Source organism: Pan troglodytes, chromosome 6 (genome assembly GCF_028858775.2).
Source record: "Pan troglodytes isolate AG18354 chromosome 6, NHGRI_mPanTro3-v2.0_pri, whole genome shotgun sequence".
Lineage (NCBI taxonomy): Eukaryota > Metazoa > Chordata > Mammalia > Primates > Hominidae > Pan > Pan troglodytes.
The window spans coordinates 127,375,865-127,394,850 of record NC_072404.2 but is presented as its reverse complement, the minus strand read 5'-3'; the positions used below and the strand labels follow the sequence as shown (position 1 = coordinate 127,394,850).

General features: G+C 38.5%; 1 protein-coding gene across 11 annotated transcripts in view; it reads left to right on the top strand.

The window, feature by feature from the left end:
* Positions 1–18,986, top strand: part of DOCK4 (dedicator of cytokinesis 4) — a 472,223-nt gene that overhangs the window by 185,947 nt on the left and 267,290 nt on the right. For all 11 annotated transcript variants that reach the window (XR_008536523.2, XM_519315.8, XM_009453992.5 and 8 more), the window contains exons 2-3: positions 15,300–15,383; positions 18,873–18,913. Coding sequence is in view for 9 of the 11 variants with exons in the window: in XM_519315.8 (XP_519315.6) it covers positions 15,300–15,383; positions 18,873–18,913 (125 nt within the window). In the remaining 2 variants the exon portion in view is untranslated. The remainder of the gene's footprint in view (positions 1–15,299; positions 15,384–18,872; positions 18,914–18,986) is intronic.

The following is an 18,986-nucleotide window of genomic DNA, read 5'->3' as shown; positions in this document are numbered from 1 at the left end:
GAGGCTATAAAATAAGATAGTTTTTAATTACAGTCATTAATAAAAGGAGAAAAAGTCATATCTTATATGTACTTTCATGCAGGTACACCTTATTCTAGCCATGCTTAGTCATTTGAGCTCTTGATTCTTCTTTTTGTTAACGGGAATTATCTGTAAATTCTTGCACACCTAAGGAAGAATATGTCTCATCCTCAATTTAATTTTTGAACGTTGAATATATTTTTGGAAGTTTTAAATTGTCTTCCAAAAAATGAAATTCTTTGAATTGTTTAAAATTTTTATTTTGAATCTTATTATCTTTGGGCACTTGTTATTTCACTTTGCATTAGCTGGATTGCAATGTTATGGGTACCCACTTTGTATATGAGCACCAAGGGCATTCACATTGTCAGATTTAGTACATAGACAGACCAAGTCACCTCTGTTGATGGTCAGAAAAATAAAAACAAATGCAAAATTATCATTTGAACCAAAGAACTGCAAAAGATGGATCGTTCCTAATTAAACTATTGTGAAATCAGTGACTGCTTTTGGCCCTAACACCAGACCTGTTGTTTGTTTTTGAAGATATTTTGGAAAATTTATCTCATTTGTTTGGCAAGTTTCATAGTAGAGGGGAAAGGAGAAATATTTCTAAAGATTTTAACCCTAGCTAAGCATAGGGATTTTGATTTCCATGAAAAAATGGGCAGGGTGGGGGAGGGGGATGTAGGGAGTATTTTTTTCAAGTTTCTTTTAAATAGTGTAGCTTTTGGCAAACAAAGACAACCCAGATTTCAATTATTGTAGACAACATCTGGAATCAATAGTTGCTGAAATTTACAGTGAGAAGAAAGGCATGGAAAGCAACTGCTTCATTAGCTTATAAAATTGGAAGAGCAGAAGAAGAGAGGGCATGATTCCCAGGGGAACCTGGTGCCCTCTAAAAACCCTGAGGAAGAATTTAAAAGTTCATTTATAATTGATAAGTGCTGAGTTGGTAATGTTCATTTTTATCCTGATTTGGCTATTACAGTTTCATGAATTTTGCCTTAACTTGTTATTAAAATCTCTATGATAAACAAGCAGCATTTTTTTCCTTAATATCTTTTCATTTTAAAAATAGTCATTGAGAGGAAGCAGAAAGGCTTCATAGAGAATTTATAAAGTGGAAATAACAGAGTTTTATTAGTTTCCTAGATAAGCCACATGAATACTGGTTGCCTGTGTGTGTTTTTTTTTTTTTTTTTTTTTTTTTTTTTTTTTTTTAGCTGGAGTCTTGCTCTGTTGCCCAGGCTGGGTTCACACCATTCTCCTGCCTCAGCCTCCTGAGTAGCTGGGACTACAGGTGCCCGCCACCATGCCCGGCTAATTTTTTGTATTTTTTTTAGTAGAGACGGGGTTTCACCGTGTTAGCCAGGATGGTCTCGCTCTCCTGACCTCGTGATCCACCTGCCTCTTTTAGGAAGAACCATGAATGCCAGGTTTACAAGTACCATATGTAGAATGATGTGAGTGTTCCTACAAGGCCTTTCTAGTCCCAATACTGTGCAAGTCTGAAGAATGGCTGACCTGGGCTTGACCCAGATCCCAGAAGACATGAGTGTTCATTCCCTCAACTCCCATTGGTGAGGTAGCTACTATATTTTCCACAGGGGTTGGGATAGGGTGTGGTTGAGAGATTGGTGTTCTCAGTGCAGCTATGTTCCCTTGGGGAAAAGGGAAATGATGGAAGAAAGCAAGATGTGTTCATAATTATCCAGTCTCTCCTGAGGGCTGTGAACAGTATGGATGGATCGCCAGGTTGTGGCAAAGTTAGGATGAGGCTTTTCAGGAATCAAGGTTTTCTAGGCCAGGTGGAGAAACACAGTACTGAGGAAGAGTCAGCTCATGTTCATTGTGTCTCCACATTTGCCAAGACCTCTCTACCTCTCCCATACTATATTGCCTCTGCTATGTATAAATCCCTCCCATCACCCAGTTTTCATTACATGTGTAATTATTATTTCAGTTGTTTAATCGATTAAGTAGGCTATTATGAGGTAGCTTCAGAATTTAGTTACTGATTCCAACTAGCCAACTTTATAACGTTTCCAAAATGTAAATCCTTTGTAAGATGCTCACTGTAGTTTGAAGCCAGTGTCTTATTTTAAGTAAGATTTTAATAGTTAAAATCAGTTAAGCCATACATACAGTATGCCACAGAATTAATAACTTGTGATAGCTTCTGTGAATATCAGTAAGTCCTAAGACCTTAGTTAAAAATAAGTGTTATTATACAAAATGATTAGGAAGTCTAGATTCCTGCCAGAAAATGAAACAAATATATATAATTTTATCTAGATTCCTTTATAAGTCAGTGATAATTGCAGTGAAGCTAGAGAGTTTGATTCAAACCTGAAGATGATTACAGTTAATTGCAGGACCCATCGAATTTTCCTTGAAAATGTTGGCTGAAATCGCTCAAAAGCAATCTTTTAACCAAACACCCATATACAAATTATTTGGTTAAGGAAGTAATATCTAAAGAGATCATGCCGTGTATGAAAATTGGACAAAAACGTTAATTTGTTTCCATTTTCTGAAATAAATGAAATGTTTTTCATTTTCTGAAACACTTGAAATTTCACCTGATATACTGAGTAGTCGTTTCAAGGATGCCTATGGTAGTAGTATTAATTTTGTACTTTATGTTAAAGAAATCAAGACTAAACTAAGTATATTGTATCCACTTCAAAAAGAACCCATTACAGGTTTTGATTGCAATTGAAATAATCCAGCTGTGTCTGAATAACCCTGTGACAAACATCATGATTAGAAATGGCTAAGGTTGCAAGGCAAAAATTATCAATGGATGTTATGAGATATGATGAAAAACAGTATATTTGCATAGTCTGAAAGTATCTTCCCTTAAGATACTTGTTACTTACAAAGGCAAAAATAGTAACGGTACAGTGGAGAAACCTGGGACACTTAACCAAGTGATCAAGGTTAATATCACCAGTAATAAAACCTATCACCATCATGTACCTCCTGATGAGATACACCAAGCAGGGCACACCATCACTTCTGTGATATTCATGCCAAAAATGCATATTCTACATTTAATTGTGAGGAAACAACCCAAAATTTAGAGATACTCTGCAAAATAAATGGCCAATATCCTTAAAAGTAGCCAAAGTCATGAAAGACAAATACCGAGAAACAGTCCAATATGGGAAGAGACTAAGAAAATGTAACAACTAAATGTGCAATCCTGGACAGGACAAAGATGACATTAGTTGGACAAGTGGTGAAATTTGCATATGAACTGGAGAATAGTTAATAGTATAAGTTATGGTTTAAATGTTTTTGTCCCCTCCAAAACTTATGTTGAAATGTAATCCTTTTAAAAACTCAGGTGTTGCCAAAAAGACAGTATTAAGAGGTGGGACCTTAAGAAATGATTGGACCATGGGGACTCCTCCCTTGTTAATGGGATTAAGGCCCTATTCAAAGAGGCTTCAGGCTGTGTTTGGGTAGTTTACACTCTCATGTTCTTCGTCCTTCCACCATGTGAAGACAAAGCAGAAAGGCCCTTAGCACAATGCCAGTACGTTGATCTTGGACTTGCTAGCTTCCAGAACTGTGAGAATTAAATTTCTTTATAAATTACCCAGCCTGTGATATTCTGTCACAGCAGCACAAAATGGACTAAGACAGTATATTTTTTCAACATTAACTTCCTGGTTTTGGTAAATGTACTATATTTATTTAAGAGCTTCACATTTGCTGAAGCTTACTTAAGAATATATCTTTATACTATTTGTGTTACTTTCTTCTTTTCTTTCCTTCTGTTACCAGAAAGGGGTCCTGATCCAGACCCCAAGAGAGGGTTCTTGGATCTCAAGCAAGAAAGAATTCAGGGCAAGTCCACAGAGCAAAGTGAAAGCAAGTTTATTGGAGAAGTAGAGATAAAAGAATGGCTACTCCATAGACAGAGCAGCCCTGAGGGCTGCTAGCTGGCTATTTTTATGGTTATTTCTTGATTATATGCTAAACAAAGAGTGGATTATTCTTGGAGTTACCAAGGAAAGGGATGGGCAATTCCCAGAACTGAGGGTTCCTCCCCTTTAGACCATGTGGGGTAACTTCCAGATGTTGCCATAACATGTGTAAATTGTCCTGGCGCTGGTGGGAGTGTGTTTTAGCATGCTAATGCATTATAACTAGCGTATAATGAAGTGAGGACCACCAGAGGTCAGTTTCGTTGCCATCTTGGTTTTGGTGGGTTTCAGTTCTTTACCACATCTTATTTTATCAGCAATGTCCTAATGACCTGTATTTTAGCCCTGCCAACATCCTAATTCATCCTATGACTAAGAATGCCCAACCTCCTGGGAATGCCACCCAGTAGGTCTCAGTCTTATTTTTCCCAGCCTCTGTTCAATATGGAGTCACTCTGGTTTGAATACCTCTGACAATTCTTCTTTCTTCCTTTCTTTTCTTCCTTTTCTCTTTCTTCCTTTCGAGACAGGATCTCACTCTGTTTCTCAGGCCGGAGTGCAGTGGTGTGATCATAGCTCACTGCAGCCTGTAACACCTGGGCTCAAGCAATCCTTCTACCTCAACCTCTTGAATAGCCAGGACCACAGGCACACACCACCACACCTGGCTTATTTTTGTAACTTTCTTATAAATCTGAAATTAATTCAAAATTAAAAGTTAAAAAAAGGCAGTGGGCTTAATTTTTTTCCACATAAGAATAATAGAACTAACTATAAGTGTATCTGTTTGCTGTGTACATTTAAAAATCTCTGGCAATATAAAACACAGAGGTGTAGAACTCTGTGAGGTGTAGAAGGAGAACTAGCCTGAAAGCAGACCTCAGCACATGTGAGTCATGGTTTTGTGAATGCTTTTTGGTAGGAGAGTACATCAGCACTTTAAGATGGTGTGTGTTGGGGCTGGGTCCCTATCTTCCAGTTCGCTTTTGTGGTATTTGCTGAACAATTAAGAGATCCTCATTTCTAGGTGCTCTGCTGGTTGGAATACTAGTCCCTTCCTTAAAGATGTGTTTAGTCTTATTGAGGTAGCAAAATTCCTACCGATGGTAGAAATTGATAAATTTGATAAAAACTAATAAAATGGATTAAATGCGCGTAAAAGAAGTGCTAATTGAATGACCAAGTGACAAAATCCAAGCACCTGAAGAGTTGTCCATCTACACATTCTGAACTGTGTTTTGTAGCAAACAGAAAACGTAGGAAACTTCTTTCTCATGACTTAATAACTCAACACCAGTGCAAAGTGTTATCTTCACCATTGTATTCCCAGTGCCTAGCACAATACTGGCACATGGAGAGTAACCATTAAATATTAATTTAATAAATAAGTCAACTGCACACCTTGGTGATTTCATCCCATTATATATTTAACTGACACTTGTTGAGTACCCACTAGGTGTCATGCATTGTGCTGGGTATTGGGAACATAAAGGAGCCGCAGAAGTAGAGGTGGTGAGTGAGTATCATCAGTGTTGGAGGGATGTAAATGGGATTGGTGTGGTGGAGTTAGGGTACAGGCTAAGCCTTCCTTGAGGATGGAGGGACTTAAAGGGGATTGGTGCAGTGGAGTTAGGGTACAGACTAAGCCTTCCTTGAGGATGTCAGGCCTCTGAGCCGAAGCTCAGCAGTTGTAACCCCTGTGACTTGCAAAAGCTTTATTGCTCATACAAAACCTGTTTGGTGGTCTCTTCACATGGACACGTGTGACAGAGGAGGATGCTTGCGTTGTTTTGAAGAAGACCTGTTAAGGGGACAGGAGTAAGAGGCCCACATGTCAAGTGGAGGGAAAAGCAATGGGAAAGGCATAGATAAGAGAGGTTCAGTGGGACTGTTGAGTCGGGGGTTGTAAAGGGTGAGATTGGAAAACTATGCAGGAGCTAGATTTTGAAAGAACTTTGGACTTTGTTCCTCTATTTCTCCATTGAACTGTTCACTGGCTCCCCTATCTCCTTGAGAAATAGTTTTTGACTAGGTGTCAATGGCCAGAGCTGGTAAAAATTAGTATTTGTTCAAAATTGGAAATTGGCTTAGTCATCAGAGCAAAAGGGGGAGTAATTGTAAGAATTTAGAGTTTGACTTCTTCTGACTGTAAGGCAATTTGTAGGTAATAATCTAGCAGACCTCTTAAGAAGTCAGCACTGGGAATGGGAGTCAAAATCCACATTGGAAAAAAGAATACCTATGAAGAAAAAATCAGAAAAAGAAATGCTTAGTTGTATGAGGAAGATGAGTGACTGGAGCTGATGATACAGGACCGAATATTATGCTGGAGAGAACGTTATAGAAGAGGCTGCAAAAATAAGCTGGGCATTTTAAAGTGGTGTGTGTGGAGGCTGAGTCTCTGTCTTCCAATTCACTTTTGTGATATTTGCTAACTTTTTTTCGTGACTTTCATGATACTGGGCTGGCCTGCTGAATCCCTCCGGTTGCGAGGTGGAGGTGGCAGTGATATTTGCATGTCCCACTTCAATTCTACTGTGTTATATGTTTTGTGACTTTGAGTATTTAGTATTCAAAGAGAGAAATCAGAAAAAAAAGGAACAGAGGGATATAACATTTCTTTTCTCTTACAGAAAAAAACTAAAAGTAACAAAAAGTCAGCAAACTTAATCCTGTATCTTAAATAATCTTAGTTCTTAATCTTAAATAATATTATTTGAATATTAACCATCTCACATTGGGAAAAGGAGGTTTTTTTCATTTATTTTTTCCAAATATTGGTGGTGGATTAAGTACAATTGATTGGAAAATGATATTTTATTAAAACAGTTTTTCATTTGGATTGTGGGAAAAGCAGTTGCCTTCTGTAACTTCATTCTCCACTGGGACATGAAGACTGTATTGTAATTTTTTCCTGCCTCGTGCTGTCTATTGTCCCTTGCACAAATAATACTGTTGTGCAGAATGAATGGTAAAAGTTGCATCTGCCTCCCTTCCTAACTCTGCCTTAGCATTTTTGGAAAATCCCTCTTAACCCCGTTACTTTCCTTATCAGTCTCATTGCCAAAGATTTTTTTTTTTTTTTGCTGCCTTATCAGAAAAAGCAGTATTATCAGCTTTTTTTCCTCTTGAGGTTCTTAAGCCTGGGTCTGTCTAAATTTAACTTAATAACGATTTCCAAGAAACTGTAATAACAGAATAGAGAAAGGGTTTTTTATTTACTATTATAAATGGAAGGCTTATTTTGGCTTTTGAATCTATAGCAGATTCAGATCTAGCTTCCAAATTTCCAGTTAACAATTATGATGAAAAAATTTTATTATTTCATATTAACTTACACATCGAATTCTCATATATTTGTTTGATCCTTGTGACATCCTGTGAGGTAGGCCAGGCAGGGGGTGTCATCGTGGGCTAGCAAATGAAAGGACCAAGGACCACATGGTTCATAATTGGTGGAGCTAAATCCCAAGCCTCCATCTAATTCACATTGTTACCCTTTCCTAAGTGCTAGGAGGCTTTTGAAATAATTGGGCTTTCTCTCATCTCATCTAGGATTTTCCTTTTGACTGGCTGTTGCCAAAATCTTAACCTTTTAATCATATTACATTGTTTTTAGAAGTATGGATAGGTGGATGCAATAATCAGCTTAAACTTAAAGGTTTTTTTTTTTTTTTTTTTTTTTTTGACCTTCAGTTCTTCTTGTAGCCACTTAGGAAAGGACCTTAGCATTTGTAACATGAAATCCAAGGTGAAGAGCCTGTTTATGACCCTTTGGAGAATAAAACGGGTTCATTTATTGCCACCGTGACAATGTCTTCAAATCTGAATGTGGAAAAATTCCCTCCTGATGTTGTTAATTCTCTTCCTTGTTTGCCTCTTTTTTTTTCTGTTTCTCTATCTCTAAAATGAGTATTGAAATGTCTGTGTCATAGAAGGTTAGAACTAACACATGAAAAACTTAGCAAAATCCTTAAGATAAAATAGTAATGCAATCATGTTATTTTTTCTTCTCCCTTAGAAAGAGGACTTTAAACAAATTGGGCCAGAAGTAAATTCTGAATGGGGAGTGCTTGAAAGCTTGTAAGAGGCTGAGCCCCTCAGGAAGCAGACCCTGAGATGGAGATTGGCTTGCAGGGTATTTAGCAGGAAGTCCTCTCGGGATTCACCCCAGTGCAGTGGCGAGGAAGGAAGCAGAACTTGCCAGAGGGCGAAGTTGATCTGTGATGCAGGCCTAGTGACAATCTTGGTCAGTTAAGTGGGAGTGGCCCTGCAGAGTTATACCAAGTTGTAGTGCCAAGGCCCAGCCTTCACTGGATGTAAGCCACCCTGGGAAGCAGCCCCAGCCTTGAGCAAAGCAGCTCTCTTCAGCTGAAGCCATCCCAGAAGGGTGCTAGGGTTCGAGGACTATCTACCCCAGCACTCCCAGCCACAGGGAGAGTCATTGATTTCCAAAGAAGGATCTGGGAGGGGCATCACAGTACCTACCACCATGCTTTGCCTTGGCCTTGTGGTTCAAGGAGGATGACATTCTGCAATCCCTGGGAGAGCTATCCTCTTAACAGTCAAAGGCAGCAACATATTTTCAGGTGGTACCTTTTAATACGTCAGAAACAATTACGTACCTTTCATTCAATATGCTTCTGATTTTTCAAAGTCACATAGGCCAGAAGAGAGTTGTGTGACATGTCTCAAAGGCTGACCATGATAACTGGCATAAGAATGCAGTCCTGCTTTTGAGTGTGCATATATTTGTGCCTCTTAGGTGAGCCTGCAAGGTGTGTGAGGCCTGTGGGCACAGCCTATTACCAGATGAAGGCAGATCCCAAACATGTGGCAGGTCTGAGGATCAGAAGATGGAACACAGCATTTCTTTATTCTTTCCAGTGAGTTCATTTGAACCATAGAGCAGTATCCAGGAGATACCACTTCATCTCCACGTAGTCCTACTGTGACACACATAGCCACCTGGGAGTTCCCTGCAGTTAGGAATAACCAGCTTGCTCCTAACTTCATCTTTTGGAGGGAAAAAACCGAAGGGAATAAAGAAGAAAAACAGTTCTATGCTATACTTTCAAAATGACAGTACCAAAAGAAATCTCCAAATGACTTCTGTCTTTCCTCCAGCCCTGTCCCAGACAGCTAGAAAACAGGGAAGTACCTTGAAATAGACTACTGATGTGTTTTTTTCCACCATATTTTATCTTTCCCTACAGTGGGGTTTTGTACATATGTAGAAGAGGTGACCCCTTTTCCTTTTCCATCATAGTTCTCCATTTCATGAACTAAAGTACCTGAGAAAAATTTAGTTCTCCTTGGCCAGGCATGGTGGCTCACACCTGTAATCCCAGCACTTTGGGAGGCCAAGGCCAGCAAGTTGCTTGAGCTCAGGAGTTTGAGACCAGCCTGAGCAATATGGCGAAACCCCATCTCTGCAAAATATACAAACATTAGCCAGGTGTGGTGGCGAACGCTTTCAGTCCGAGCTACTGAGGAGGCTGAGGTGGGAGGATGGCTTGAGCCTGGGAAGTGGAGGTTTCAGTGAGCTGAGTTCATGCCACTGCACTCCAGCCTGGGCGACGGTGAGACGCTGTCTCAAAGAAATGAAAACAATTTAAAAAAAAAAGAATTTAGTTCTCCTTAATCCCTTTCCTTTTTCTCTGTTTTTTCCAAATCTTATCAAGGTTCTTCAGAAATTCTACCCCTTTATCTCTTTTCCATTTGTGAGCCCCCCAAATAATCCTCATAAATGTTGATAAACCTTAATGGATACTTCCATGACACGCCAGAGCCGAATGTGAAATGAACATGGATGTAGGAAGGAACCAGTTTGAAATGTCTAAAGGTCTAAAGGACCTCAGAGGTCTAAGAATTCCTTTAGAATGTCTACAACACCAATGCCTGCTCCATCACTGCCTTCTGATGGACACTGCTATGTTTTCAGACCAGTGTTCAATATTTTACAAGCACTGATATACAATTTTATATTTAATTCTGGTGCAGTCAGCTTATTTTTGCTGTGAAAAACAACAGTTTCCTTTTGCCATGAAATAGGATTCTGTGGGCTAGCCTCAGAACTTGAGAAGAGTAGCTTTGTGTGTTCTGTGTTGTAAGCAGTTGGCTCATAAGTGACCTTTTAAACCACAACCTGTTCATGAGTTGGAGATCCTTTTAGCAGAAAGATGAAGCCAAAATCTGGCCTGAAGAGAGAAGTTTTCCTTCCTTTGTATCACAAAAGACAAAGCATTTTCATGATTTCTTTCCTGCATTATGTTCCATTCATCTTAGATGGTCAGCCTGTAAAGGGCAAGGGCAGCATGTGCTGGGCTGGAATTGACCTGTGCCAAGTAGAATCATTTTGAATATTATTTTGACAATGATGAGGAAGAATATGTTATTGTCTGTGGCTTACAGCTATGTGATTGACTTATAATAATTCTTTGTTTGTTTGTTTGTTTTGGAGACGGAGCCTCACTCTGTTGCCCAAGCTGGAGTGCAGTGGCACGATCTCAGCTCACTGCAACCTCCGCCTCCCGGGTTCAAGCGATTCTCCTGCTCAGCCTCCCAAGTAGCTGGGATTACAGGCACCCGCCACCACGCCCAGCTACTTTTTGTATTTTTAGTAGAGACAGGGTTTCGCCATGTTAGCAAGGCTGATCTCGAACTCCTGACCTCAAGTGATCTGCCTGCCTCGGCCCCGCAAAGTGCTGGGATTACAGGCATAAGCCACTGTGCCTGGCCAATAATTCTTAATACTTTGTTTTGATTTAAAATTTTAAAAGTCATGGACTGTTGTGATTGAGTTTCTTTGTATTCAGTTTAAACGTTTTAAAATGTCCATTGGTTCTTGGCATGAGCAAATAGCATCATTGAAACTAAGGAATGAGTCCCCATTTCACTGCATCATTTACCTTCTTTTTATCTTCCTCATAGAAAATTAGGAGTTGTGTTTGAGACTGTTTCTCACGGCTATTTAATTCTTAATAAACTGTCAATACGTACTAAACTGATATCATTATATAAAGGAATGATACTGTTAGTAATAACAGGCAGTTGGTTAGGACATCTTTTTCAAAATGGTTATGCTATGAATTTAGTGTTTTCAGCTGACAGATATTTTTTAAGGACTTTCCTATAAACTGGGTTTATATACATATAAACTGGGTTTATTAATCCAAGTAAATTTTTCCATAGTAGCAAATGGGCAGAGATGAACACATCACCACAGCAGTAGTTTTTATACGCAGTTTAAAATTGTGCTCTCAGGGCCCGTATGACTAAAATAATAGAACCGAATATTTATATTCCCAGCTTTACCAAAGGTTCATTTTCTATGATTGTTTCCTGTAGCTACTAAGGATCAATTTATAAGAAACTGTTCAATTTATAAGAAAAACAAGAAAAGGAAATGGAGGGATCACAACACTGTATAGGCATCTTTGGTAAACCTTGATATTATTTGGGGGAAAATGCCCCTGGGAAGTGTACATGAATAAACTTTTGTATAAAGAGATAGCTACTTTATAATAACTGGTGACAATGCATTTTCAATTATAGATGTGTTTCATGCAGAAACACTTGGAGAAATTTAAAGGGATTTAGTTGAAAAGTTGTTTCCAAATGGAATTTGAAAATAGCAGATACTTTAAGTGCATTTGACAGAATTGCATATTGAGGCTTCATTAATACATACGTGGTGTATGGGTATCTGCTTTGCTAAACTGGTTTTCCTTAGTTTATGATACATTATATGCTACCACTGAGAAACATGAGCCAACCATATTTTCAAATTCTTCACTCTTTACCTAGAACTGCCTTTCTCTTTCATAACCTGAAGCCTAAACGTTTTTCCTGAGTATAGTATCCATCCATCTATTCATTAGTACACAGCAAGGTGGAGTTGCTTGTCTAACTCAGTGATTGAGAGTGACTTGCCATTTTAGAAGATAAAGATCAAAGTCATTCCTTGAACTATAGCCTGAAAAATATTCCTCTCCAATATGATCCGCAGTTTAAAACTTATTCCTTAGATACTTTTAGTTACGAGAAGAGTCCCTGAGGTTGTCCGAATCCATTAAAACCTAGACACCATTCCTCAGTGGCTTCATTCATTCATTCATTCATTCATTCCATGTGTTTGTACTCCATTCTTATACTCAGATGTTCATGCTGGCTCTTGAAAGATGAATGAGAAGTAGTTTCTCTTCCCAAGTAGAAAGACACAGATAGACCAAGTGCTGTAATATTATGTGATGCCTTACTATATTTGAGGTGTGGTCGGAGTGTCCTGAGAACACAGATGAGGGAGTAATTGTATTCCACATGGACCCACGGATGACAAAAAGGAAGGAGTGGCATCAGGAAATCTTCTAATGTCCTAACCTTGGAGCAAAGCCTTAAATTAAAGCTGCTTTGCATTTCCCAGTGTAGGAGTGAAGAAGGCAACCCCCTAAAAAGAGAATAATAGATGTAAAAGCACTGAGGTCTGCAAGAAAAAGCTTAATGAGAATTTGTGTGTGGCTGAGCATAGGGCAGTGTGTGGAGAGTTGGGTTGGGTGTGAGCCTAGAAAAGTCGGAGAGCAGTTGAGATCGGAGAGTCGGAGAGCAGGGCCTCATGAGATGCTGAGAGCAGGCTGTCTCTTCTGCATTATCAGATGGCTGTTGCAGGTGGAGACAAGTGTCCACTTGATCACAGGCAGTGATTACACAGACAAGGCTGGTTTGGAGGCAGAGTTCTTTGGTAAGTACTATGCCATGTCACTGCTGAGCTGAAAGTCCTCTTGCAGACTCAGAATTTGCGACTGGCAGGGGAATTTCAGTTCATTTGTCTAGCTCCTTTGTTTTATAGAGGAACCATCTGAAGGCCAATGAGATTAGGGAACTTCTTTGCTTACCTTTCATGTTTATTACATATTACATAGCTGAATAGTCAAATCAGAATTCACCCACATAGACCGTTTGGATAAGAAATAAGATAATACAGGGTTATGGCTCAGACAAGCTGTCATCCCAGTTATAAACAACTCCTATGAAAGAATGAGTTTTCCCATGTAATGCAGTTTTTGGTTCTTAGATTTTTAAGCACACTCTTAAAATAGTATTCTCAATAATAAAAGAACCCGACTGTTGAAGACCAGAGCATTTAATGGTAATGGCCACACCCTTAAACCATACCCTCATTCACTCACCCAGTGATTATTTACACCCAGCCACACCCTTGTTCACTCACCCAGTGATGATTTACAGTGAGGATGTGGAGATTCTGAGAGGTTGATATCCTGACCGAGGTCACACAGGTAATAAGTGATGAGATTGGGGTTCAAATCCATGTGTCAAAATGCCAGGCTTGATGCTATTTTCCTACACTTGAGCATCTGGAGAATGAAACTTGGATCACACCAACCTTTAAGAGGAGGGCTAAGAAAGAAGGTGTGGAGAAGGCTGGGGAGTGTGACAGAAGCAGTAGAAGATCCAAGAGAGGGAAGATTCCTGGAAGGCAAAATGAGTGTGGCCACACTGAGGGGACTGGAGATCTTAGTAAAGCAGTTTCAAAACACAGCAAAGGCTGGATTGCAGGGGCTGAGGAAGGTGAAGAAATGAAGTCTATTAGTAGTACTGCTGTGTTCAAGAAGGTGATGAGGAAAAAGAGAGGAGAGCCAGAAGTGCGGGAGGCAGCCCTGGGTGTACGAGGGTGTTCCTGAGTGGTAGGAGCTGTGTACAAAACTGTGTTGGGAAGTCCATGCACCAAGACTTCTAAGAGAAACATCAGTAGTGCAGAGTTTGGAAAGGCAATTCTCAGTATAAGTTTGGCTTGAAGTCTTTTAAATTGCAATCAATCTACTGTCAGTTCAGTTGCTGATCCCTTGTAAGAAGAGGTCTCTGAAAGTTAAATGAAGTAATCTGTCAAGATATATAGACCCTTGATTGTTTTGCCAGCAAAATGCTTCTTGCACGTCATTATGAGGCTAATGGTATTCATGGTTATAGTTAGAAAATGATATCATAAATTAGTGCTTGGCTAAATGTTCTGAATTGGTTTCTATCCATATAGTTAGTTTGTTCTGTCTCATGGACTTTGGCTTGTGTTTTCTGTCCTGTGTTTTGACCTCTACTGTTAATTTTGCTTTGAGATTATAAAAGGGCATGAGACTTCTCTAAAAGCTCATTACTTATTGGCATGTTTTCATTTTTGACAGATTGGTGTGTTCCTTTAGGTTTTTAAAATATACATTCCCAACAGTAGCAATAACTTATTTTGGGGATTGGAGTTATATCTAAATCTCACTCTGAAGCAAAATTGTAAGTTTCCCTCCTAAAATTTTGGCCTTTTAAGAATCATTTTCTTTTGAGGTGAATTGTTAGTTGATTTCAGTGTGCATAGTATTTCATAGGAGCTGTCTTCTCTCTTTTTGTGTGTTGAAATGCATTTTCTTCATTTCTCCATATTTGCCTCCTTTCTGACTCAAGCTTTACTTACTATTCAGGGAAGAATCACTGAGCTTTATTCTCTCTGTAATTCCTGGAGTTGCCAGAAAAGGACTAATCTGTGCATACTTTCTCTGTATGGATACACCATCCTAGTCCTGTCCTGTCCTGCAAAATGTTTCAGAAACCAATTAATCTAAACCATTAATCTATAATTAATTGTGATCCCTCTCCCCATTCCAAGTGGTATTGTGCAAGTGGGAATTGTGGTGGCTGTGTGTTTAGACCTGCGGGAGGGCCCAGTCATTACTAAATAAAGTGTCTCCGTTGATTACTGCACAAGAAGACTGCTTTTATGCACCACATACTATGCTAGGCTCTGGGCACATAATGGTAAGCAAATGGATGCAGTCCCTTCTCTTGAGAAGCTTATAGTTTATGGAAAAGAAATCTGCTCCAAACAATATAGCAGAAAGGTAAACCAAGCCTAATAACAAGCAGGAAATATATTCCTCATTTATTATTGAACACATATTTATTAACTACTATGGGCCCGGCATTTGGATGAGGGAGTGAAGAAAGCAGTGAAACAAAAGGGTCACAGTCCTTTAAGGAGCTTTCAGGCAATACCTTTGTTTATGTCTATTATTGAGTGATAGCATTGATATATTGTATATTATTTTAATAAATTTCATATATTTGAAATGCATATTTATAATAATCTAAGAAGTTGGCAAAGTATGTGAACTTAGTGATTTTCTTAGAAAGATATAAAATTAAAATATGACAGAGGGTTCCAGCTATCAAATTATACTTCCTATTTATATTCATTTTTCCTAGTCAATAACATGTAATAATAAGCTGTAATGGACATGATTGTCTTCATATATTCTTTATCATTTTTTACAGTTATTGCCAGTTTCCGAGGAACCGTTCCATATGGCCTGTCATTGGAAATTGGAGATACAGTTCAGATCCTGGAGAAGTGTGATGGTGAGTAGCCTTATGAACAACCTCCTCAACATACGGCTGTTCATAAAGTCTACAAATTCTGTCCATACCGCTATTAATCTCTGGAACTTTTCCAGTAGTCACCGCAAGTCATTTTTGACAAAATTGTTTCCTGCATTTTCAGTGTTTGGCTAATGGAAAGGCATCATTTCCTATTTTTAAGCTGATTATAATATTATTTCCTTATAATCATTAGATGCAAACAGAGAAAGCAGTTGAAGTTACCATATCTGTGGGAGTTCTTGACTCAGTGCCAAACTAGGTTTTTCTCAGAATCCTCAGGATCTAGTAGATCCCACAGGACAGGAAGAAGCAGAGGCCCAGAGCAGACATGGCTTACCTGAGGTTGAGTAGCCAGATGCCTCTGGAGGGCTCCTGCCCAGGCCAACTCTGCTCCAGACCTATAGTTTCTTCCCCTCAAACTTGGAATAAAATTATTCAATGCACTTGAATAATATTAGTAGAACATATTGTCTGACCTTGTATGATGATTATTAATTTATGTAGTAGGTAACTCATTTAAGATACCTAATAGTTCTCAAATGTTTCCATTCCTGTTCCATGAAACATCCTTAAATGCTAGTCCTTAAAAAGATTTCTGATCAAATGACTACTTTTTTTTGTTTTTTGTTTTTCTTTGAGACAGGGTCTTCCTTTGTCACCCAGGTAGGAGTGCAGTGGCATGATCATGGCTCACTGCAGCCTCGATCTCCTGGGCTCAAGGGATCCTCCTGTCTCAGTCTCCCAAGTAGCTAGGACCACCGGGGTACTTCATTATGCTTGGCTGATTTTTTTATTTTTTATTTTTTGTAGAGACAGAGTCTCACCATATTGCCCATGCTCGTCTCAAACTCTTGGCCTCAAGTGATCCTTCCACCTTGACCTTCCAGAGTGCTCAGATTACAGGCATAAGCCACTGCACCCAGCTTTCCTTTTTTCTTTTTCTTTTTTTTTTTTTGAGATGGAGTCTTGCTCTGTCACCCATGCTGGAGTTCAGTGGCGCGATCTTGGCTCACTGCAACCTCTGCCTCCTGGTTTCAAGTGATTCTCCTGCCTCAGCCTCCTGAATAGCTGGGATTACAGGCACATGCCACCACACTCAGCTAATTTTTTGTATTTTTAGTAGAGATGGGATTTCAGCATGTTGGCCAGGCTGTCCTCGAACTCCTGACCTCAGGTGATCCACCCACCTTGGCCTCCCAAAGTGCTGCGATTAGAGGTGTGAGCCACCATACCCGGCCACCCAGCTTTTCTTGTTAACAAAATGACTACATTTAGAGCCCCGTTAGTATATCCGAAAATACTCATGTTTTTCCTCTTTTAAGGTTTTCCTTACTAGGAATTTATATTATGATGATATTTTATCATATCAAGGTTTATTATAGATGAAACTGTATTCCCCCAAACAGAACTACGACGTTTAGTTAGACCCTAGCATTAGATGGTGGTGATATCGGAATGTTTATTCTGTCCACTGTGATTGATACCTTAAAAAATATAATAAGGTTTCCTATGTTGTTGCCAGATATATTTTGTCTGTTACTACTTTGTATACAGATAAATATAAAATTTATTGTGAATTGGTGCATGAAACTGGGCTGCATATCTAATAGGAGGTGTTTTGTAATCTAAAACTTTTTCTGTATAGTATAATTGGGCAGAGACCTCTCTATGACATTTTTGCAATTCTCAATAAGTTTTGTTTTTTGTTAGAATAATTATTTACAAATGGATGTATTTCTTGGATCTGTCTTTATGGCAGCTGATAAACCCTGAGATACAGAGATTCTGATTTTCAGTTCATTCTGCTCTCCTCAGACTGATTTTAAAACTGTTAGGGACGATATTTTACAATATATCCTTTTAAGAAAATGTATTATGAGGAGGAAAAATGTTTAAATACAAAGCTCAAATATTTGTTTTGTATTAAAATTTTGCCTAAAATTTAATCATTGAAAAAATTCTATTAGGCATAATATTTACTACATAGTATAATAATTTTTTTGCCAATAAGCAAAATGGTCTTTACACTTGAAAAAATACAATATATATCCTGATTTGTTTTAAACTATAAAAAGACATGTAAGGATAGTGCTGCAAAATTGATTCAGAATTGCTGGGAGCTTAAATCCAGCAGTCCTTGAGCCCGCTTATTGGCAAGGGATGCGACCTAAGACCCCCAGGATACCTGCAACCTTGGATGGTACTGAACCTTATACATCCTACGTTTTTTCCTTTACATGTGATAAAGTTTAATTCATAAACTAGCCACAGTTGACAAGAACTAATGATGAAATAGAATAATTATAACAATATTCTGTTCACAGTTTCATGAATAGAAGATTCATTTTTACCTAGATTTTAGCAACCTCAGCATATGATTTTTTTTCTTTCCTTATTAAATTCAAGAACTTTCACCTTTTCGCTTAAAGCACTTTATGGCTTCTCTTTGGCACTTCCCAGTTGCCAGCATCACTACTCTTGTGCCTTGGAGCCATGATTAAGTAAAATAAGGGTGACTTGAACACAAGGACTTTAAAACTGTGATCCTCAATCTGGTAAGCGAGAGGGCTAGTAAATAACTAATGGGTGGGTAGCACTGACAGTGTGGATATGCTGAACAAAAGGATGATTCATGTCCTGGGCGGAACTGAGCGGGCAGGCACGGGATTTCATCATGCTACTTAGAATGGCATGCAGTTTAAACCTTATGAATTATTTCTGGAATTTTCCGTGTAGTATTTTTGCACCCAGGTTGACCATGAGTAACTGAAACCGTGGAAAGTGAAACCGCAGATAAGAAGGGCCTACTATAATAGTCATTCTACAGAATAAAAATTATGCTGAGCTCTTGGTCAGCCATTGTGCTGATGAAAATGTGCCAGTTAATTCTGGCAGTGAATGATGGCTTTACTCTTTGTATGATATGAGACTGATCTTAACCCAAGACCGTAGGCTTAAGGATGTGCAATTCACATCATGACTGTTGGCCAGGTACTATTATTTGGTGGCAGAGTCTGGCGTTTGTAGTCAGGCAAGTAAAATTTGGAAATGTATGAAATCTTGTGCAGATTCTTAACTTTCCCTGTGACGTAATATGGCCTTTCATAAAATGGGAAGAAGTGGTACTCAGAGATGTCAAGTAACCTGGCCAAGATTAAACAGACAATAAGAAGCAAAGCCAGAATTGAAGCCCAATGCTCTGATTTTAAAGCCTTTATTCACATTATGTATTTTTCTGTTGTTTATAAAAATTTTTGATACAGTTTTTTAAAAATGGTTTTATTAATAGAATTCTTATGTTTGGTCACTCGAGCTATTTTGTAGCCTAAGGCCAATACCTACCATATTTATCCATAGAATCTTTTCATGTATGGTAAAATTCCATCGGCAAAGAACAGATTGATTTGTTATTATCTTTAAAATATTACAATGGTTTATCAAAATATGACCATGATTATTTTTCCACAGGCTGGTACAGAGGATTTGCCTTAAAAAACCCAAATATCAAGGTAAAAATTGTTACTTCTAACTATAATTATGAAATTTATTAAGAAAGATAGTTATTTAAATTATTTCTTTATA